General features: G+C 42.0%; 1 protein-coding gene, 1 long non-coding RNA gene and 1 pseudogene across 3 annotated transcripts; 1 reads left to right on the forward strand and 2 right to left on the reverse strand.

The window, feature by feature from the left end:
- The first annotated feature begins 397 nt into the window (after positions 1–397).
- Positions 398–16,075, forward strand: LOC106584988 (spliceosome associated factor 3, U4/U6 recycling protein). Of its 2 annotated transcripts, none has more exons than XM_014170697.3 (19): positions 398–620; positions 1,324–1,450; positions 2,377–2,481; positions 2,573–2,757; positions 3,397–3,502; positions 4,247–4,371; positions 4,635–4,790; positions 8,376–8,514; positions 8,702–8,830; positions 8,928–9,005; positions 9,092–9,150; positions 9,270–9,379; positions 9,499–9,611; positions 10,222–10,298; positions 11,810–11,981; positions 12,120–12,595; positions 12,692–12,844; positions 13,879–14,069; positions 14,302–16,075. In XM_014170697.3, the coding sequence occupies exons 1-19, from the start codon at positions 435–437 to the stop codon at positions 14,489–14,491; spliced, it is 2,877 nt and encodes a 958-aa protein (XP_014026172.3). In that variant the 5' UTR covers positions 398–434; the 3' UTR covers positions 14,492–16,075. The 2 variants fall into 2 exon arrangements, with proteins under 2 accessions (XP_014026172.3, XP_014026173.3); XM_014170698.3 differs by having other exon boundaries at positions 8,702–8,809.
- LOC106584915 (protein adenylyltransferase FICD pseudogene) lies at positions 15,172–18,022 on the reverse strand (annotated as a pseudogene).
- A 94-nt stretch (positions 18,023–18,116) lies between these two features.
- On the reverse strand, positions 18,117–19,586 carry LOC145863952 (uncharacterized). The gene is made up of 2 exons (XR_014382516.1): positions 19,438–19,586; positions 18,117–18,490 (listed from the first exon to the last, which is right to left on the reverse strand). It is a non-coding gene; the product is annotated as an uncharacterized LOC145863952 (long non-coding RNA).
- Between the last annotated feature and the right edge of the window lie 3,824 nt (positions 19,587–23,410).

Raw genomic sequence — 23,410 nt, forward strand, 5'->3', positions numbered from 1 at the left:
TCACGCAGATGAGCAGGGACCCTGGGCATCTTTCTTTTGGTGTTTCTCAGAGTCAGTAGAAAGGCCTCTTTAGTGTCCTAAGTTTTCATAACTGTGACCTTAATTGCCTACTGTCTGTAAGCCGTTAGTGTCTTAACTACCAATCCACAGGTGCATGTTCATTAATTGTTTATGGTTCATTGAACAAGCATGGGAAACAGTGTTTAAACCCTTTACAATGAAGATCTGTGAAGTTATTTGGATTTTTACGAATTATCTTTGAAAGACAGGGTCCTGAAAAAGGGACGTTTCTTTTTTGCTGAGTTTATAAAGAGGGGTTCCTGTAGGTACAGGAATGCCCACATGCAGGAACGCCCCGAATTACGGGATGCAGTTGCACCCTTCTCACCTTGGAAAGCTCTCACTGACTGTTACCAGGCAGACAAAGTTCCAACATGGCAGCAACAGGGGACGCAGAGGAGACTCAGTTGCAAGAGATGGAGGAAGAGGCAGGGATGGAAAATGAAATGGATTCAGATGAAGAGGAGGGTTTGGGAATTGAAAATTCCGACGATGAAATAGACGATTCATCAGAAGACGAAAAAGAGAATGAAGCCGAAATTCAGCGTTTGGAGGAGCAGGTATGTTAGCAATTTTAGCTAGCTAAGCTAACTTACTCTCGCTTTGTTTGAGAAATTAATGGAAACCTAGCTAGCCATTTATCTAACGTTTGTCAACAACTAACAACGGTGTCGGTTACATTGAGATTTGAAAGCAATCCACATCACAAACAGCAAGTTGGCTTGTTTGCAGACTTGCACCGATTACATTGAAAAGAACGAAAGCTAGCTAGCGAGCTAATGGTAGTTCGCTTGCTACTATTAGCCAGCTAGTTTCGTTGGAGTAACGTTGACTATGTAACGTTACTATACTAGCTAATGTTGACTCATTATATAACTTGCTAGCATGTTACCTAGCCACAACAATATAACTTACGAATTTAGTAAATATCAAATACGGATTTATAGGCAGTTAGCTAGCTAGTTACATTGGCGTTAGCTAGATAGCCAGCAAATCCATGCTTTCTGCGAAGTTTATTTCCCCAACGACAACGTGCTTGCAGCAGCTGTAAACACGCGCCCTTTTTTTGCGAGCTGCAGCTAGTTAGAGAGTCAGCAACAAAATTGAACAGTATTTGGTTGATTGCACAAACAATACTTACTACACAATTAAGTGGTGGAGTCCTGTTTAGTTAGTTTCGTTGAAAGTTTGTTTGCTTACCAAAGACACTTTGTAAATGCACCCCAATGGTTGTTGGTCTGACTCTTGTACTCTAACTTTCAGCTGTCCATCAATGCTTTTGATTACAACTGTCATGTGGACCTCATAAAACTCCTGAGGCAGGAGGGGGAGCTGCCTCGGCTGCGTAAGGCAAGGCAGAAGATGAGTGAGCTCTTCCCACTCACTGAAGGTTGGTTGGTGTCTGATGGCCTTTGGAGATGCAGTGTTGCAGACAGCTTTGTGCATTACTACTTCTTTGATTGAGCTGAAGTGCTTCATGCAGTAGACTGGATTACATCTAACGTGCTGACCACACCACCCGCTTCACATGAACTAGTGTTGCAAAGTAAATGTACACATATATTATTCAATCATTGCACCCACACTGCTCACAAGCGTCTGCGTAGTCAGGCGCTAAAATATAACTTGCTTCTATTTGTGACGCTTGACACACTGCAAGGCCTGCCCATCTGATTTCTTCATTGGTTTTTAGAAGCATATACTGTTGATTTAAAGATGAACTGAGGTCCACACTCCAGCCCAGTTGGTGGTGGTAATGCACCTTAAAGTTGGTTGCCAACCACCATATAAAGTCAGAAGAAGAAACCTGAAAGAAGTTTCTAGTAATCTCTCTAACTCGATTTACACTTTTGTCTGTGGATTAATTGTCGGAGTAGAGGAACTTGTGCATTTCAGGTAAAATAACAGCTGAATATTTATATCCCATAACAAATCAGCTAACAACAGCAAGCTAGCTAAATTGCCATAAAGTTTTTTTTTTTTTTCAACCTGTCCCCAAATTAATATAGTTGGTTCAGAGTTCTTTTTAATATTTCAACCTGCGTGTCCTGATCACGTCTGGAGTGGGTGGACAAAAATCAACATGCGCGCAATGCCGTATGCCAGGTCTAGTCAGAATTTAAGACTTGTTCAAAATAGGTCTGCTGCTCCTTTTGTTGTGATTTGATTGGCCTTTTATGGATGATGATTTAATAATTTGGAACAAGGTTTACTGTTTCAACACATTCCTGTGGAAAGTTGTGATGGTTTCATTGTTTTGAACATACTGAATGTTGTTGTGAACTGTATGCAAAGCTGACTTGTCCTCTCCTGCAGAGATTTGGCTGGACTGGCTCAAGGATGAGATCCACCTAACAGAAGAGGAGGCGAACCGGGAGAAAGTCTATGAGCTCTTTGAGACGGCTGTGAAAGATTATATCTGTGAGTTCTGCCCCCACTCATTGGCTTGTGTTTTACGATTCTATATGATGTTATTTTAAACTAAACATTGCATTTCTTGTGTGGCCTTCAGGCCCTGAAATCTGGCTGGAATATGCCCAATACTCTATCGGGGGCATGGGACTGCCTGGTGGGATGGAGAAGGTGAGGTCCATCTTCGAGAGAGCCCTGACAGCTGTGGGGCTGCACATGACCAAGGGGGCGACTGTGTGGGAGGCCTACAGGGAGTTTGAGAACGCCATACTGGCAACTGTTCAGGTGAGCTCCCATGAAGAATAATGATCTCAAGTAGCTGCAACATGCTACTCATTTCTCTATACCTCCCCATGTCTTTATTTCTCAGGGTGTTTTGTAGGGCTTGGAATTGCTATACGTTATTATCACGATACTTAGGTGCTGATATGTATTGCGGTTCTCACGATTCTATATGTATTGCGATTCGATGCTGTCATTTGATGTTCCAAACATATTGCTGACCATATGTCTGCTGCAGAAGAACAAGAGAGCCATGAGAAAACAAGTTTTGATCAGCCATGGAAATAAAAGTGCCGAAAACAAATTGCTTCCCTATTTGAAAAGAAGATGGAGAACACGATATGAAGGAGAAATACTTGTGTTTTGGTGCACGTACAGCAAACTAGCGCAATAATTATTGCGATATTGTCAATGCGATATGATGATTATTCGCCTAAAATTATATGCTGATTTGTAACTATCGATTTCCCAATCACTAGTGTTTTGTATAAGAACATCTGCTAAACGAATGATGGTACGTTTTCCTTATTTCTGAGTATTAGGCAGAAACAAAAAAATGCATGATTTGAACTCAATCTGATATTACACAAACCAGTCTCTGCTGGATTTTGAATCCGTTTTCTCTCCCTGCTTTCTCCTCAGCCGCCCCCTGGCAGCGTTCCCACCCGTGAGCAGCAGGAGCTTCTGAACGCTCAACTCGAGCGCATCCACACTCTGTTCCGCCGCCAGCTGTCCATCCCCTTAATGGGTAAGGCTCTTCCTGCTCGTCTCTGGGGGGGGGGGGGATTCGGTTGGATGGAATAGCATGTCCTTAAGAGTCCATGGCAGACTTGGGAGTTACCCATTGCAAAGACCTTTTCAGGACAGAGATGTGGAGAGCCAGTGCAATGTCAGGAGAGTTGTGGTGTGTTGCTTTCTCTTACTATGTGGCTTTTCAAAGACTAAACGGAGGTTTCCAGAGAAAGCACTCATCCTCACCAGGCCCAGTAATGTGGTCCCTGACCAACCTTTCATCCAAGCGCAGGACTGGCCAAGAGATAAATGGTCTGGTGTTGTCTGCTGCCTTTTTTTCTGATACGGCTGAACGGCCACCGGAGGTATTTCTGGAACGGCTAAACCCATCTCTCTCCTCTATGACCTGTGCCAACGCTCAGTGTATAATCCCTCCTTATCTATGGCCTGTCAGTCAGTGTTTTGTACCCCCACAAGATGATGGCACAAAGAAAAGGAAAACCGGTCAAGCATTTACATGGCTGTGTGTTATTGGTCAAATGAGGAACAACTCTGAACATTTCAAAAGCCAGTATCCCAATAAATGAGATTTGGAACTTTTGGTGTGTCTCCATTCAAGTCATTGTAATAGACGCACAGGATGATTTTTATATAATCACCTTCATTCTTAGCCACACTTAGAATGTGGCTGGCTGTTGTATGCATATTCAGGGGTTGAGTCTGAAAGGTTTCTCCTAATGATAACTGTGCTCTTTTGCAGACATGGACGGAACATATGCAGAGTATGAGGAGTGGTCTGACCAGGGGGTGTCTGATACAGTCTCCCAGAAGTACAAGGGGGCCCTGAAACAAATGGAGAAGAGCAAGCCTTATGAGGAGACTCTGGTACTTACCTAGATTGTATTCTAGTCTGGACATTTGTACCATACTGTTTGTTTTGGAAGGATTTTAAGCATTCAATTCGATTACACTGCCTTGAAAGTAGCAGTAGATTTGTAGTAAAGTTATGTATCATTTTAGTATTATGTGCTTAAGCAAAGGTCTTGCTTTTTTTCTATGTGTGAAATCTCTGTGGACTCTGTGTGCGTCTGTATTCTAGACATGGTTGTCTGCTCAATGCCTTTAACATGCCAACATTTGTGTTTCAGATGATAGCCGAGCCGCCCAAGCTGGCAGAGTATCAGACCTACATTGACTATGAGCAAAAGGAGGGTGACCCAGCACGGATCCAAATCATCTTTGAGCGGGCATTGTCAGAAAACTGCCTGGTACCAGACATGTGGGCGAAGTACACCAAATACCTGGTGAGTGCCCCCCCCCCATTTTTTTAATTACTCACAGCCAGCCGTCTCCCTCTCTCCAGCAGCTCCTGAAATGTATTCATGGGCCTTTGAATATCTTTAATGGGATGGTAATTAGATGCTGCGATAGCAAACACAGGCATAGAGTAATTCATCAGAGCCTTGGCGTTTCGCTAGTTTGAAGAAAAAAACTAGTTTTAATCATATGGTTCCTAACCTGTAGTCCATTAGGCTCTCTTTAAGAAGCCCAGTTTTGGCACTTGCTGTGTCTCACATAGGAACCCAGGCTCAGCAACTAATAGAATTTAAGGAAATGAAGAAAGCCATCAAGGTAGCTAGCTATATGCTGTGGAAGTGCTGTGATTAAATCTAGTCGTCTCCTGCATATACTCAGAGAATTGATTACATTGGAAGTGTGATTTAACTGAATTATATGCTTCCACACATTAATCAAATCATTAACACTGCCTAATGGAGTTTGGCAGTATATTATTCCTTGTGCAGTGTTGTGAAAACACCAACACCAGCAACACATCTACAGAGGTGTGGAATATCAGTAGCTGCCGTAGTGAAACCTTTCTGCTATCCCATGGTTGCACCTACCTAACAAAAACATGTCCTTAATATCACCCAGGTAGAAATTATAGAAGATTTGCTGTCTTTGAGTTCCTTGTCAATAGTGTTGCACGGTGTACGGAAACTTGGGTACGTTTCTGATACTATAACATGAAAAAAACATTTTGGTACTATAATTTGTTACTTTCGATTCTTCTATCAAATGTGTCTCACTTCGTATTCTGACTGAGAGGATCAAGTCTGTAGTCATTTGCCAACCGGGCCAGTAACTTCTAAGTGCATTTGGTGTTCCAGTTTGACTTTTACATGCCTTGTAGAAGTCCAATAGAAAACTGCTGGTGCACTGCATTGAGATTACACGTGGAAAACTCATGCTATATTTGAGCAGTATGATTGGCCGTTCATTCAAGCACCACCACACTTGATGCAAGTTGCATTTTATTGAGCAGTATATGGGTGAGTCGATAAATCAATCATTCAATAACCCCCCCCCCAAAAAATAACTTGTCCTTCGTAAAGTAAGACTCGCCCTTTACTTTTGGCCCCCTACTAGCACTGACTTTGCTGATGACTACTTTATTTATGAACATTTTACTTAGTATGACTGAGATGTGGTTGTCCCACTTAGCTATCTTAAGATCAGACAACTAACTGTAAGTCACTCTGGATAAGAGCACCAGACTAAATGTAAAATATAATTCACATGCGGGCTGTCCAGACTAGCAAAAAAAACGAATCAATCCACTCACTGAGCTTATTTATTTTGAGGGAAAGTGATTTACAAAAGTTCACTTTCAATTGTGAACATAGTTGAAAATTAGCAATAGGCTACTGTTGATAGTATACAGAAAGACAGTTCTACAATTCAGCTGGCATTCGTCTTGGCTACTGCAGCTAAGAATTAAGAATTTTGTCCACAAATGTATCAACATTTCTATTATAGGTAAATAGTTTAGGATCAGTGAATGCCATAATGTAGTTATTTTGTTAGATACTTCTGCCTATTAGCTGAAATCTTATTTTTTTCAAAGCCATGTTAGCTGCCGTGCTACACATCTTCACAAATCATTGGGATTTGTTGTGCAGTACAGACATTGACTCCCTCCGAGACACGTGTTGCTAGGCAACCCCCCCACTGCACTTGCTGGGGAAGGCCTTTCCCTCGTGGGTAATGCCAGTGTGTGAAACTTGCTAACAATTGTTTGTGCTATGAAAATACAACTAAATAAATACTGCACTCACAATTTATTTGCTAGAGTCATGATAGTGTTAGACAAAGCAAGGAAAATGAACTTCAAAACGTGATGTAACATTAGTTTTATTGGAATTTGCAGCTGGTGGTAAGTAATGAATCTGACTATTGGGTTACATAGTTGGTAAGTAGTGAGTGTGATTATTGGGTTATATATACAGTACCAGTCAAAAGTTTAGACACCATCTCATTCCAGGGTTTTTCTTTATTTTTACTATTTTCTACATTGTTGAATGATAGTGAAGACATAAACGATGAAATAACACATATGAAATCATGTAGTAACCAAAAAAGTGTTAAACAAATCAAAATATAGTTTATATTTGAGATTCTTCAAAGTAGCCACCCTTGCCTTGATGACAGCTTTGCACACTCTTGGCATTCTCTCAACCAGCTTTATGAGGTAGTCACCTGGAATGCATTTCAATTAACAGGTGTGCCTTTTTAAGTTAACTTGTGGAATTTCTTTCCTTAATGCATTTCAGCAAATCCGTTGTGTTGTGACAAGCTAGTGATGGTATACAGAAGATAGCCCTGTTTGGTAAAAGACAAAGTCCATATTATGGCAAGAACAGCTCAAATAAGCAAAGAGAAATGACAGTCCATCATTACTTTAAGACATGAAGGTCAGCCAAACCATAAAATGTCAGGAACTTTGAAAGTTTCTTCAAGTGCAGTCACAAAAACCATCAAGCGCTATGATGAAACTGGCTCTCATGAGGACCACCATGGGAAAGGAAGACCCAGAGTTACCTCTACTGCAGAGGATAAGTTCATTAGAGTTAACTGCACCGCAGATTAAAGCCCAAATAAAGGCTTCACAGAGTTCAAATAACATCAGCTGTTCAGAAGAAACTGTGTGAATCAGGCCTTAATGGTCAAATTGCTGCAAAGAAACCACTACTAAAGGACACCAATAAAAATAAGATACTTGCTTGGGCCAAGAAACACAAGCAATGGACATTAGACCGGTGGAAATCTGTCCTTTGGTCTAATGAGTCCAAATTTGAGATATTTGGTTCCAATCGCCGTGTCTTTGTGAGCCGCAGAGTAGGTGAACAGATGATCTCCGCATGTGTGGTTCCCACCGAGAAGCCTAGAGGAGTAGATGTGATGGTGTGGGGGTGCTTTGTTGGTGACACTGTCAGTGATTTATTTAGAATTCAAGGCACTCTTAACCAGCATGGCTACCACAGCATTCTGCAGCGATACACCATCCCATCTGGTTTGGGCTTAGTGGGACTATATTTGTTTTTCAACAGGACAATGACCCAACACACCTCTAGGCAGTGTTATGGCTATTTGACCAAGAAGGATAGTGATGGAGTGCTGCATCAGATGACCTGGCCTCCACAATCACTCGACCTCAACCCAATTGAGATGGTTTGGGATGAGTTGGACCACAGAGTGAAGGAAAAGCAGCCAACAAGTGCTCAGCATATGTGGGAACTCCTTCAAGACTGTTCGAAACGCATTCCAGGTGAAGCTGGTTGAGAGAATGCCAAGAGGGCAAAGCTGTCATCAAGGCAAACGGTGGCACTTTGAAGAATCTAAAATATATTTTGATTTGTAATACCTTTTTTTGGATACTATTCTACAATGTAGAAAATAGTAAATAAAGAAAAACCCTTGAATGAGTAGGTGTCAACTTTTGACTAGTACTAATATAGATCTCTCGATACTTGGAGACATAGAATCAATATAATATCATCAAAGATAATATGCGGACACTCTACTGTATCGAATTGCTGTTGCCTCAGGACCGCCAACTGAAGATCAAAGACCTGGTCCTGTCCTCTCACGACCGTGCGGTCAGGAACTGCCCCTGGACCATGGGCCTGTGGAAGAACTACCTGCTGGCCCTGGAGAGGCATGGGGCCGACCACCACACTATCTCAGGTAACCAGTGGACCACAGGAGGGTTATGGTGGCAGCACTGATATCTGTCATGCATGGAGAGGATGTAAACAAATATTTCAAGACATTCGTTTAATGTATGTTTCAAGGAAAATAGGTGAACTTGTTTACAGGAGTTTTGCCCATGAGACTGTGGAATTATGAAGATCATCTCTTTTTCCCTCCACAGATGTTTTTGAAAAGGCCCTGAATGCTGGTTTCATACAAGCCACAGATTACGTGAATATCTGGGAAGCGTACCTCGATTACCTGAGGCGGCGCGTCGATTTCAGCAAAGGTGAAAGCACCTTAACATTGGGTAATGCAAAGTAACATAAGTAATACCATCTTATTAGTGGAGTCAAGTGTATACATGAAAGAAGTCCTCTATTGATAATGGCATTATGTGTTTCCAGAGTCGAGCAGAGAGCTGGAGGAGCTGCGGGCAGCCTTCACCCGGTCTCTGGACTATATGAAACAGGATGTGGAAGAGAGTAAGTGGACCTGCAGCCTGTGTACTGTTAATCTGTCTTTGTGCGTTTGTGTTGGAGACTCACCACCATGTCTTGCTCCTTTTAAGGGTTTAGTGAAAGTGGAGACCCCTCTTGTACCATCATGCAGGTCTGGGCAAAGATAGAGGTAAGGGTGAAGATTATGACACGCTCGTCTTGTGTTCACTTGCTTCTATCAGTTCAAAAACAGCATCTATACAAATTAAAATGTGATTTTTATACCACCTCTTTCCTCTCTTTGACCAGGCCTTGCATTGTAAGAACATGCAGAAGGCCAGAGAACTGTGGGACAGCATCATGACAAAAGGGAACGCCAAATTCGCCAACATGTGGTTGGAGTACTATAACCTGGAGAGGTCAGTGAGGTCACTCTTTAGTTGTCACCTATAAACTGTTGATTTAAAGGTTAGAGATATTGATTTATCAATGACGAATCTGATGCTGATTTTGTGTGATCTTTTCTGACTCTTTGCAGGTCGTACGGAGACGCTCTCCACTGCAGGAAAGCCCTCCACAGGGCCGTCCAGTGTACCTCCGACTACCCAGAGCATGTGTGCGAGGTCCTGCTCACCTTTGAGAGGGTTGAGGGTAAGTCAACGTGATGGAAATGTCATGAATGAGGGGATTCGATTAAGCTGGTCTGGGTTGCACTGGGCTATGGCCCGTCACGTGACTGCAAAGCCGGCGAGGGAGTTGCGAATTTGCCGTACTTTGTGCCTCTTGGTCATATTGTAAAACAAGGCAGCCTGATTCATTGTTCAGAAACATCTATTTTCCATTAAAATATATTTTACTATTTTCAAACTAGTTTTCATTGGGAAGGCAGAAAGCGTTTTTTATCAAAACAATCACTTTAGCATGTGAAAACACAGAATCCTACTCATTACTCCACGTACTTAACTTGTGTCACTTTTGTTTTGCGCCGACTTTGCCGTCGGCCATAGCGTGGCACCCTGGTCAGGCCCGGGAGGCAGCCTGGTTCCAAAATGAATGCAATCACTTTTCACCGGTGCAAACTCTCACCAACCGTGCTCCCGGGTCAGCTTAATCAAATCCCCTCAATAAGTGGACAGGTATCTGGAGTGTCAGTTAATGGGATGGATTGGCTTATGTGTTGAAAACACAACACTGTATTGGTAAACCTTAGTCTGAGAGTAAGGTGACTGTTTCATTGCAGTTTGTTCTGTGTCACCTCCAGGTTCTCTGGAGGACTGGGATGCAGCGGTGCAGAAGACTGAGACACGGCTGAACAGAGTCAATGAGCAGAGGTCCAAGGTAGGACGACACAGCAACACTCAAAACAACACTGCTGCTAGTTATGCCTGTGGACATAGTGCCTTCAGAAAGTATTCATACCCCTTGACTTATTCCACATTTTGTTGGGGTACAGCCTGAATTCGAAATTGATTTCTTTTTTTTCACCCATCTACACACAATACCCCCATAATGACAAAGTAAAAACATGTTTTGTTTTTTTGGGGGAAATTTATTGAAAATGAAATACAGAAATATCTCATTTACATAAGTATTCACACCCCTGGGTCAATACTTTGTAGAAGCACCTTTGGCAGCGATTACAGATGTAGGTCTTTGTGGCTAAGTCTGTAAGAGCTTTCCACACCTTGATTGTGAAACATTTGCCCATTATTCTTTAAGCCCTGTCAAATTGGTTGTTGAGCATTGCTAGAAAACTCCCCAGTCCTTAACGAATACAAGCATACCCATAACATGATGCAGCCACCACTATGCTTGAAAATATGGAGAGTAATGTGTTGTATTGGATTTGCCTCAAACATAACACTTTGTATTCAGGACAAAAAGTTAATTGCTTTGCCACATTTTGTTGTGCCTTGTTGCAAACAGGATGCATGTTTTGGAATATTTTTTAAATTCTGTACAGGCTTCCTTTTCTCTCTCAATTAATGTAGTATTGTGGAGTAACTACAATGTTGTTGATCCATCTTCAGTTTTCTCCTATCACAACCATTAAACTCAAACTGTTTTAAAGTAACCATTGGCCTCGGTGAAATCCCTGAGCAGTTTCCTTCCTCTCTGGCAACTGAGTTAGGAAGGACACCGGTATCATTCGTAGTGACTGGGTGTATTGATACACCATCCAAAGTCTAATTAATAACATCACCGTGCTCAAAGGGATATTCAATGTTTGCTTTTTTTATATTTACCCATCTACCAATAGGTGCCCTTCTTTGCAAGCCATTGGAAAACCTCCCTGGTCTTTGTGGTTGAATCAGTGTTTAAAATTCACTGCTTGACTGAGGGACCTTACAGATAATTAATGATATGTGTGAGGTACAGAGATGAGGTAGTCATTCAGAAATCATGTTAAACACTTATTGCACACAGTGATTGCATGCAACTTATTATGTGACTTGTTAATCAGTTCAGGATTAAAAATATGTTTTAGGTTTGCCATAAGAGGTTGCAAACTTAACTCTTTTCCATTTTTCTTATTTGTAAACATTTTGAAAAGTGAAATTCCACTTAATGGGGCATTGTGTGTAGACCAGTGACACAAAACATCTCAATTTTAAATTCAGGCTGTAACACGGGTGGGCAACTCCAGTCCTCGGGGGCCTGACTGCTGTCACACTCTTTTCTCCATCCCAAGCAAACACAGCTGATTAATCAAAATGCATTCTAAACTGAAGATCATGATTAGTTGATTATTGGATTCAGGTGTGTTAGCTGGGGCAAAACTGTGACACCAATCAGGTTCCTGAGGACTGGAACTGTCAGGTTCATAACGCCATCAATGTCCCTCTCAGGTGACAGCGAAAGAGGCCCATGTGGCTCGACAGGAGGAGGAGAAGACTGAACAGCGGCGGAGGGCCAAGGCAGACAAGAAGAACCAGAAGAAGGGCCAGAAAGGCAGCAGGCCTGGGGACAAGAGGAAGGCAGAGGACAAGGATTACGAGGATGAGTGGGGAGAGGAATCGGGTAAGGAGAAGCATGAAGATCATACCTTTATTTAACATAGGAATATTATTGCTTGGTCTCCACTTATGCTAATAAAGTGGCATGTATAGAAGTCATCCTGTGTGTTTGCTCAATCTTTGTGTCACCTATGTGCGACAGAGCAACCTCCAAAGAGGCACAGAGGGGAGAGTGACCAAGGCTTCAGGGGAGGAGGCGGTGGTGCTGAGGAGTTCATGGGGACAGAGAGTGGGCTGTTTGGGAGGAGAGCCCCCCCTGGCCGCAGACAGGAACCCCCTGGTGCTAAGAGGGGCCAGCAGGTGGCACCAGCCACCGTATGGAAGACCCAGGAAGATGACCCTGAGCTACGCAAGGATGACTGCAGTGTGTTTATCAGTAACCTGGCCTTCACCATGGACGATCCAGAGAAGAGGCTAAAGAAGTTGTTTGAGCCCTGTGGTCCTGTCCAGTCGGTGCGCCCCGTCTATGCTGCCAAGGGCTTCAGAGGGTACTGCTACGTGCAGTTTGAGGGCAAGGCGTCTGTGCTCGAGGCCCTGAAGATGGACCGGCAAGAGGTGGAAGGCAGGCCCATGTTCGTATCACCCTGTGTGGATAAAAACAAGAACCCTGATTTTAAGGTAAGAGACCCACATGTTGGTTTGCATTTAGAGGTGGATGAATGGAATGGTGGTTCACCATGTGGCTAGTAAGTAACTTAATTTCTCTTCCGCTAGGTGTTTAAGTACAACACAAACCTAGAGAAACACAAGATCTTTATCTCGGGCCTTCCCTTTTCCTGCACCAAGGAGCAGCTAGAGGAGCTGTGCAAGGATAATGGCACCGTTAAAGACATCCGCCTGGTCACCAACCGCTCAGGCAAACCCAAGGTGAGGCATAACGCTGGGAGGTAGGGTTATTCCTTTCTCTATCCAGATGTTAAGAGTAGTTATTTGCTCGAGTCTTATATTGTAATGTGAATAAAACATCCAAACTATTTTATTTAACTAGGCAAGTCGGTTAAGAACAAATTCTTAATTACAATGACGGCCTACCCCGGCCAAACCCTAACCTGGATGACGCGGGGCCAATTGTTCACTGCCCTATGGGACTCCCAATCACGGCCAGTTGTGATACAGCCTGAAATCGAACCAGGGTCTGTAGTGACGCCTCTAGCACTGAGATGCAGTGCCTTACGACCGCTGCGCCACTCTGGAGCCCCAACTAGGAGTGTGACCATTTTAAACGTTAAAAGGTTTAAATGAAATTGGGATCCTTAACATTAAGAAAAAGCACTAACTGTTTTTTTTTATGTAGATGCAGAAAGTGAACAGTATAGTAGGTCAATTTCCACAGTGTTGAAGCGCAAGGCTCAACTTTTCAGTTGTTTTGGTGTATTAGCGACCACCCGGTGAACAGCATGAAGTGCACACGCGCAGATACTGTGTGACTGAAGTGTTGCATCTCGCTCATCTCAATATTCTAACCTGTTCATTGATGATAGGCCCTGCTTTACTGAAGTTGGGAGTCGATGTGCAAGGAGTTGATTCTCCACTACTACGTCATGAAGTTGGAAAAATAGCAGAGAAAGGCAAGCGACAGCAGCCTCATGTATCGCAATACTTTGCGAATTTAAATGAAAAGAAAATGTAATGTAAACTTTGCGAGGTGAAATTGAGGTGCAATGCTTAACCTTCTGAAAGGGATGCACCGTGAGACCCAAACCATTACTAGCGGCAGCACAGCTGCAATGTAAATTCACGTGGTTTTAATGGAAAACTGATTTCAACAAATTCAGTTTAAATGTTCTATTTGTCAAATCTCTAATCCAAACAGATTGTTTGAATCACAGATGTAAAAGCTTCATTGACACATTGGTCATTAGATTTTGCTGGTCTAATGTGCTACTGTGTGGTGTCTGCAGGGTCTGGCGTACGTGGAGTTTGGGGATGAGGCTCAGGCCTCCCAGGCCGTGCTGAAGTTGGATGGCACAGTACTACAGGAACACACACTCTCTGTTGCCATTAGCAACCCGCCTCGCAGAAACACTGCTGACAAGCCTGGCTTCAGCAGACCCGTGGGAGCCATGATGCCCCGGTCTATGGTCTATGGATCGTAAGTTGCCCAACGATCGAGCAATAATGTATTCTTCACACACACTGGCACCCAAAACAATTTAATACACAAAGATATTTCCCTTAACATGGTACTCAGTCCATTTAGCCAACTCATAAGACATAAGCTGCCTTTTGAATCTGCTATTCTCACCCTCTAAAGATGTATAATATAAATGTGAAACAAGAACTTGAATTTGAGAGGTCTGATTCCTTTTGGATTTGTTTTTCAGGAGGGGAAAAGGACGCACCCAGCTCTCACTACTCCCTCGTTCACTACATCGGCAGACGGGATCAGAAAGTAAAGCAGAGAATGGGACTGCACCTAAACCCACAGGGGGCGAATCTGGAGATGCTGGGAATGAAGCACAGGCCAAGCCCTTGTCTAATTCAGACTTTGCCAAAATGCTTTTCAAAAAGTGAAAACCATGGGCTGAAAATAATAAACTGCCTTTGTATGGAAAGCCATCTTGTGTCCTTGAGAAGAGATGGCAGATATTGTGCTGTACATTTTTGACTCCCCTTTATTCCACACCAATGGCCCCCATGTTTCTTGTCACGTTCTGTAAGAAAGCCTTAATCTCCCTGGCTCAACTGGCCCCAGACCCCATATTACCACATCCTTTTGAACAAGTGTGAATGTCTATTTTAATTGGGAAAGGTGTTTTATAGAAGACGTATCATATGTGTATGTGAATAATACTTATCGTGTGTTCTGTTAAGGGATTAAAAAAAAAAAAAAACCAGCTTGTGACTCATGTTTTAAAAGGTATATGTAAGAGCTTGACTTTGAGATGTATGTGTAAATATGTATTACAACAATGAAAGATTTTGTGTTCAGGAAACTTAAGGTGTCAACATACCACTCATCTTTTGTTTTCCCTACATACAACAATATTTGTTTCCATGCAGTGAATGACTGCTTCGCTTTACAGAATATGACCTAAAACTGCAGTTGTACAAATAAGTAATTTGCATATGCACTGGCCAGAAGTCATTCCTCACCTGTTCTGTGCTCACATTTAAAAAATGTAATCCTTTATTATTCCCTTACTGAGACTTCTTTATTGATGGCACTGTAATTTAAGGTTGTCTGTGACTGCTTGTCATTAAAACGCCCCTTTTTTTTTTTTTTTGCCTATCATGTTTAGGCTGTCTTACCTGAAAGGTTAGAAGGGAATACTTTTTTTGTGTATTCTCATTTATTCCAGAGATTGTTTCCAATTTGCTCATTCCTGTGTAAGGTATTGAGTAAGCTATAAGAGGGGTAAGGAATGAACTGACACTGGGGAAGCACTAAAGGGCCTTGGCTTTTGTCATCTGATTCTAACCAGTCCTGTCCACAAGTGAATCGACCACTGTTGAGAGAAAGAAAATCTATGCAGCTGTTATGATTGCAAGAGCCCTCCATGTCCACATATTGTAGGCAGATTTGATAAGTTCAATAAATTACATCATAGGAATGTAAAGGTTTGAACTAAATTTCTAAGTCCCCTTTGCCTTTCAAATGAATGTGGTCGTTAACAATTCTGTAGACCAGTAATCCTGTTTGGATGAGTGGGGAACGTCATGTGTGTTCAGAATTCACACACTCCAAGTGATTAGCCATAGTTTTGTATGTTTGAGAATTATTAGCTATATCTAGCGACGTTCTATCACCACAGTGGCCTAATCTAGTTAGAGACTACAAATGTTTGAGCTTTAGAAGTTACTTTCTGTTTGTCCAATATATGATATATGTACATTGTGTAGTAATTTTGAAATCATTGTTATGGTGTTCACATTTTTCTATTACGAGAACACAAATGTAAACTAGAAATAGCTTTTTATTTACAAAATTGTCAACGCAACCCTGTGAGGAGATTGAACTTGGTCTACTTTTGTTCAGTGATTCTTTTATTTACTGCTTGTTCCAAGTTTTACACTTGTCATTTGAGTGTTGTAAAAATGTCATCTTGTGGTTTTGTTGCCGTTTCTGACCTTAAGTTTATTAAAGCAATTCTAGTAGATGTTGAGTTTTGAAACTAAGGAAATCACATTCAACAGATAATACATTAAAATAAATATATGAAATACATGAAAGTGCTTCAGTGAAATAGAGAATATGAACCAGTTGGATGAGCTACTGTACATTGATGCAAACCATGTTCTCAAAATGACAAGACAGAATAACATGACTGTTGGCCTGCCTATCGCCTGACCACAGAACCTTTTACATGTTGAATCGTCACTGTTTGTCAGCACACAGCAAGTGATTTACTGTGCACTGTATTTCTTGTCCATAATGGGAACAATTCAAAGTAGAATCACAACTCAACCTCATCTCAGACATGTACACATACTGTATTACCCATTCGTAACACCTTCAGTTAATGTAACGCATTCACTCATCTCAGTCATCAAAATAACTCAGATGAATGGAATGCAAATTCAGAATTATAGGCCTAAATGTCCTTTAGAATCGACACTAAAAACAATGAGTAGCTTTGCCAAGAGTATGAAACAGGTACATTTGTGTCTGTGCGCCAACAAGTTCATGACCCTTATGTTTATTCGATGTTAGAAACATTTGACCCGTATCCCTTTATGGACAACAATCTGCAGCTGAAAACGTGTTTTCTATTCACAGCACATACGTAATAATGAGTTCAAACAGCTGCACCTCATACCAGGTAGAGGAAACAAACCATGAGATATGTGAATATTCATTTCTGTAAAGATGCATTCTCCCAGTAAAAATGTTCAAGGTCATGCTATCATTGACACAGGGCTGCTATTTATCCATAAATCAACTAACATATATTTACACTTAGAGCAAGATTAAGCCCAAATTAGCAAATCTAAATAAAGAGAAATACAAAGCCAAACAGTCATGCACCACTCACTCCCGTCCCCTCACTGTTGTGGACAGGGATGGTTTGTTTGCAGTCGGGACAGGCCTGGTGGTGGCTGGAGCCAGGCAGCCCCACAGTGTGCTCAGTGGTGGCGATCAGCAGGGTATCCAGGGTGATCTCTGTGCATTTGGCTATGAAGCGGATGAAGGGGCGGAAGTCACCCTTGTTGGCTGTGTCCAGAGCAGTGTAGTACTCTGAAATTTGCTCTTTGTGGACGGTGATGGGTGGGTAGCGTGCCTGCATGAGCACCAGGTTCATTAGCAGCCGTGACGTGCGCCCGTTTCCGTCCACAAAGGGGTGCACATACACCAGCTTGTAATGGGTGAGCGCTGCGGATTCCACAGGGTGCAGCTGCAGGGCCTCCTCTGAGTTGAGCCACTGCACCAGCTCCTGCATGTGGCGCTCCAGGTCCTGTGGGTGGGGTGGGATGTGGTGCCCTACAAACACCTGGCTGGTACGCAGCCGCCCACCCTCTACAGGGTCTGCGTAGCCCAGCACACGCCGGTGGATCTCCAGGATGTCATTGACAGTGTGGGACAGCAGCGTGGTGTTAATGTACTTCATGGCTGCGTCCACACCAATGACCTCGTTCTGCTCCTGGAGGCTCTTGCCGGGCACGGCGTAGCGAGTCTCAATGATGTGGCAGATCTCAGACAGAGTGAGTGTGTTGCCCTCTATAGCCACTGTGTGGTAGTAGTAGGTTTCTTCCATGACACGTCTAAGGGCAGAGTTACCCTTGGGGATGGACATCATCCTGCTTACTTTACTGTCAATAACCCGTGGCGTTGGTCGATCTCCTCCACCAGGGGGAGTGTGCGGTCACGGCTAACCAGGGCCCTCTCGTTGCTTGGTGGGATGGCCAGGGCCTTGGTATATAGGTGGTCTGCTTGGACAACATCCTTCTCCTCCTCCAGAATGGTCCCCAGCTCTGTCAGAGCTTCCACAAAGTCCGGGTTCATGTTGAGCGCATGCACCAGCAGCTTGTGGGCCTTTTCCCTCGCGTCTTCATCTCCACAGCCTGTTGCAGTGCTGCCTTGGCCTCCAGCTGGGTCTCTGCAATCCATACAAACTGCACGCAGAGACATAAAAATGGTATCCACAAATTAATCTGGCTGTGGGAAAGTAAACTCAGGAGAAAAAAAAAAGAAACATCCTCACTGTCAACTGCTTTATTTTCAGCAAACTTAACATGTGTAAATATTTGTATGAACATAATCATGGTAGCATCCACATTAATGCAGAAGTGTTTAGAAACAATCTTATTCTTATTTATAATAAAAGTCACAAAACATTATTTACAATTGGGGACAAAATAATCTGAAACAACCAAAACACCCCCACCAACGGCATCAACAGCGCCACCAGAGAGCACAGGAGCAGGCAGAGCAGCAGTCCCCATCCGCCAAGGAGACGGCCACTGCTGTAACGCCACCACACCGCTTATGCAGCCATCATCACTGATGATAGCATCCTCCATTCTCAAGTGACATATTCCCCATCTATTCCAGTTGGGCTAGCCGAGGAACAGCTGTGTAGGAGAGAGGCAGAATCAGTTCACACAAAATCAGTGGTGGAGAAAAAAAATGCCCAGTTGTTATACTTGAGTAAAAGTAAAGATACCTTAACAGAAAATGACTCACGTAGAGGTGAAAGTCACTCAGTAAAATACTACTTGAGTAAAAGTATTCTGTTTTAAATATACTTAAGTATCAAAAGTAAATGTAATTGTAATAACAGACTTAATTATTTGTACTTTTAAAATATAATTTCAAATTCCTTATATAAGCAAGCCAGATGGCGCCATAATGTTTTTTTTTTATTTATTTACGGATAGCCAGGGGCACACCAACACAATTTACAAACGAAGCATGTGTGTTTAGTGAGTCTGCCAGATCAGAGGCAGTAGGGTTGACCAGGGATGTTGCCTTGATAAGCGTGTGAATTGGACCCTTTTCCTGTCCTGCTAAGCATTCAAAATGTAACGAGTACTTTTGGGTGTCAAGGAAAATGTATTAAATGATTTTCTTTAGGAACGTAGTGAAGTAAAAGTTGTCAAAAATATAGAAAATAAAGTATAGATACCCCCAAGAAGTACTTAAGTAGTACTTTAAAGTATTTTTACTTAAGTACTTTACACCACTGCACAAAATGTATGATTGTTTCATTTTTGATAGCTGTGTCAGTTGTGTGCATGTCAAACGAAAAACTTAGGAGGCATACTTTAACTAACGTTAAACATAGCTAGCTGTGTTTAAATGAGTAGCTAAATAATGAATTCAACCAAATAGTAAGAGTAGCTATATATATATATATATAATAATAATTAATAATAATAATATTTTTTTTTTTTTTTTTTACATTTTACATTTTTTTCAAATCACCCAATACACAAGACATAGCCGGATTGCTAACTAACTACCGGCAGCATTTTCAATAATTAGACTACTGCAAAAATACTAGAGTCTGCGTACTCACCACATTGCACCATTCTTGACTAGAAATCATACAACAAGCTATGTGTAATGTTAAATAAAAAGTATCAGTCTCTAAGTACCCACTATCGTTTGTAAACTAAAGATAACTTAAGTAACTAAAGAGCTGCTTAGCTGAAATACACATCAACTTCCTGGGAGAGCAGGCTGGAATATATACTGGAAATATGATTGGGCACTTGAAAATTGTTTGCTATGGTTGATTGGCTCAGATCTTCCAAGCGTGTGTTCAGCCAGACAAACACCGGTTCGTAGCCCTCGTTGATTGGATGTAGGCTACCGCTGCACAAATTAGGTTCTGCCTGATTAAAATGTAACCAAAGTTGAATATTATGCAATGTAATAACTGTCAGGTTATGCCATTGGATTTTGGTGAGTAAATCATTTTGCATTGATTAAATAGTTCGACCTGTATATTATTGTATCATAACCTAGCCTGCAGCCTATGTTGACAGTCAGCACTGACTAACTTGGTGATCATGTAACACAGTCCTAAATTGCAAATAGGCCTATAGATATTCCCATTTCATTTTTCCACGAGAGTCAGTGCTGAGAAAAGTCCTCTACCAGTTTTAGGGGGTGGGTAATTGACACAACTACACACTGGCTGGAGCAACGAGAGGGGTCCAACTGCAGACATCATCTCTCAGGCCCATCATCTCCCAGACTCACACATGCTGACCAAACCGGACAAGCGCGTACGCCATCGCGCGCACATTGATTTTGTTCACCCACACCAGAAGTGATCAGGACAAGCAGGTTGAAAAAATAAATACAACTCTGAACCAATTATACTAATTTGGGAACAGGTCAAAAAGCATTAAACATTTATGGCAATTTAGCTAGCTAGCTTGCTGTTGCTAGCTAATTTGTCCTGGTATATAAACATTGGGTTGTTATTTTACCTGAAATGCACAAGGTCCTCTACTCCGAACAATTAATCCACAGATAAAATGGTAAACCGAATTCGTTTCTTGTCATCTCTCCTCCTTCCTTCAGGCTTCTTTTTCTTCTTTGGACTTTATATGGCGGTTGGCAACCAACTTTACAGCATTACTACAACCGACCAGAGTGTGGACCTAAATTCATCTTTCAATCACCCACGTGGGTATATGCTCCTAAAAACCAATGACAAGATGGCAGAGGACGGACGAGCGTCACAAATAGAACCAATTTCTATTTTAGCGCCTGGCCACGCAGATGCTCGCTGACGTGTGCTAGCAGTGTGGGTGCAATGATTGAATAGCATGTATGTGTACATTTATTTTGCAACGCTCACGCATGCGACGTGACCGGTCTGGTCAGCCTGTCAGACCCATCATCTCCCAGACTAAATTAAACACTCTGGTAATACTTTTATTTCCCTTTTAAGCTTTATTTCAATTGCATTGAAAATAAAGGGAAATCCAGAATATCAAAAGTGTCAGTTACACACAAGCATTAAGATCCCCACAACAAAGCCTACAAGCTATAATAATATGCTAACGTTCATTCAACTATTTTCATTCAACACCAAAAACTCGTACCACCAGTAGGTGGCAGTAGAGTTAAATAATTGAGGTGTCCTGGCTTTGGTGAACGGCCTGAGAGATGATGGGCCTGATAGATGATGTCTGCAGTTAGATGATTGGGAGAAACAGAAATCTTTCAAAGGGGTATTATTAACTCTTTCATGGAAGACAACTGCTGGCAAAGACATCCTTGCCCCCAGAACATTTATCTCCTGATTAATTATACAGTGCCTTGCAAAAGTATTCATCCCCCTTGGGGGTTTTCCTATTTTGTTGCATTACAACCTGTAATTTAAATGGATTTTTATTTAGATTTCATATAATGGACATACACAAAATAGTCAAAATTGGTGAAGTGAAATGAAAATTTTTTCTTTTTTCCAAAAATTCAAAAAAATTCACAACGGAAAACTGGTGCGTGCATATGTATTCACCCCCTTTGCTATGAACCCCCTAAATAAGATCTGGTGCAATCAACTACCTTCAGAAGTCACATAATTAGTTAAATAAAGTCCGCCTGTGTGCAATCTAAGTGTCACATGATCTGTCACATGATCTCAGTATATATACACCTGTTCTGAAAGGCCCCAGAGTCCGCAACACCACGTCGCAAGGGACACCACCAAGCAATCGGCACCATGAAGACCAAGGGGCTCGCAAAACAGATCAGGGACAAAGTTGTGGAGAAGTACAGATCAGGCTTGGGTTATAAAAAAATATCTGAAACTTTGAACATCCCACAGAGCACCATTAAATCCATTATTAAAAAATTGAAAGAATATGGCACCACAACAAACCTGCCAAGAGAGGGCCGCCCACCAAAACTCATGGACCAGGTAAGGAGGGCATTAATCAGAGAGGCAACAAAAAGACCAAAGATAACCCTGAAGGAGCTGCAAAGCTCCACAGCGGAGATTGGAATATCTGTCCATAGGACCACTTTAAGGCGTACACTCCACAGAGCTGGGCTTTACAGAAGAGTGGCCAGAAAAAAAGCCATTACTTAAAGAAAAAAATAAGCAAACACGTTTGATGTTCGCCAAAAGGCATGTGGGAGACTCCCCAAACATATAGAAGAAGGTACTCTGGTCAGATGAGACTAGAATTTAGCTTTTTGGCCATCAAGGAAAAGGCTTTGTCTGGCGCAAACCCAACACCTTTCATCACCCTGAGAACACCATCCCTACAGTGAAGCATGGTGGTGGCAGCATCATGCTTTAGGGATGTTTTTCACCGGCAGGGACTGGGAAACTGGTCAGAATTGAAGGAATGATGGATGGTGCCAAATACAGGGAAATTCTTGAGGGAAACCTGTTTCAGTCTTCCAGCGATTTTAGACTGGGACGGAGGTTCACCTTCCAGCAGGACAATGACCCTAAGCATACTGCTAAAGCAACACTTGAGTGGTTTAAGGGGAAACATTTAAATGTCTTGAAATGGCCTAGTCAAAGTCCAGACCTCAATCCAATTGAGAATATGTGGTATGACTTAAGGATTGCTGTACACCAGCAGAACCCATCCAACTTGAAGGAACTGGAGCAGTTTTGCCTTGAAGAATGGGCAAAAATCCCAGGGGCTAGATGTGTCAAGCTTACAGAGACATACCCCAAGAGACTTGCAGCTGTAATTGCTGCAAAAGGTGGCTCTACAAAGTATTGACTTTGAGCGGGTGAATAGTTATGCACGCTCAAGTTTTCAGTTTTTTTGTCTTATTTCTTGTTTGTTTCACAATAAAAAAATATTTTGCATCTTCAAAGTGGTAGGCATGTTGTGTAAATCAAATGATACAAACCCCCCAAAAAATCAATTTTATTTCCAGGTTGTAAGGCAACAAAATAGGAAAAATGCCAAGGGGGGTGAATACTTTCGCAAGCCACTGTAGATCCAGCAGCTATTACACATAATACAAAAATAAAGATTCTATCCACTGGAACTTTGAGATCAACAGTGACAAGGCACAATTTTGTCATGAGCTGGATATTTAATTCTCTCCAACTCTCACTCAAACATATTTCACTGAACAGATATCTTGTTCCACCTGCTCATATCTCTGTATTCCTTGTATTTAATAGATCTAGTGTATGCCTATCAGCTAAGCCAATATTTTGTTAACCCACCGATAATCAGTCATTGTCGCCTTGAGTAGGTGTTTATTGCAAATTGAAATGCCATTTCTTTCCGGTTAATACAGTGGATATTTACAAAATGTTTGTAGCATATACATATTAATAAACATGATATCTATAGGCTATACTGTGTGATCAGATAAACCCTCCACGTGTCGTGCTTAGCAACAATTTGTTTGCCAGCACAAGTCTAGATAGCACTAGCTGTATTATTCCTACAACAGTGAAGTTTCAGTCCGCTAGGTGTATCTCTACAGCATGAAAATGTATGCACTCACTACTGTAAGTCGCTCTGGATAAGAGTGTCTGCTAAATTACT

Source organism: Salmo salar, chromosome 24, assembly GCF_965601325.2.
Source record: "Salmo salar chromosome 24, fSalSal1, whole genome shotgun sequence".
Classification (NCBI taxonomy): Eukaryota; Metazoa; Chordata; class Actinopteri; order Salmoniformes; family Salmonidae; genus Salmo; species Salmo salar.

Coding starts and splice junctions, on each gene's coding strand:
- LOC106584988 (XM_014170697.3), top strand. CDS start 435: ATGGCAGCAACAGGGGACGCAGAGGAGACTCAGTTGCAAGAGATGGAG. Junction 4,372..4,634: donor AGCCTTATGAGGAGACTCTG/GTACTTACCTAG, acceptor TTTGTGTTTCAG/ATGATAGCCGAGCCGCCCAA. Junction 9,151..9,269: donor AGGTCTGGGCAAAGATAGAG/GTAAGGGTGAAG, acceptor CTCTTTGACCAG/GCCTTGCATTGTAAGAACAT.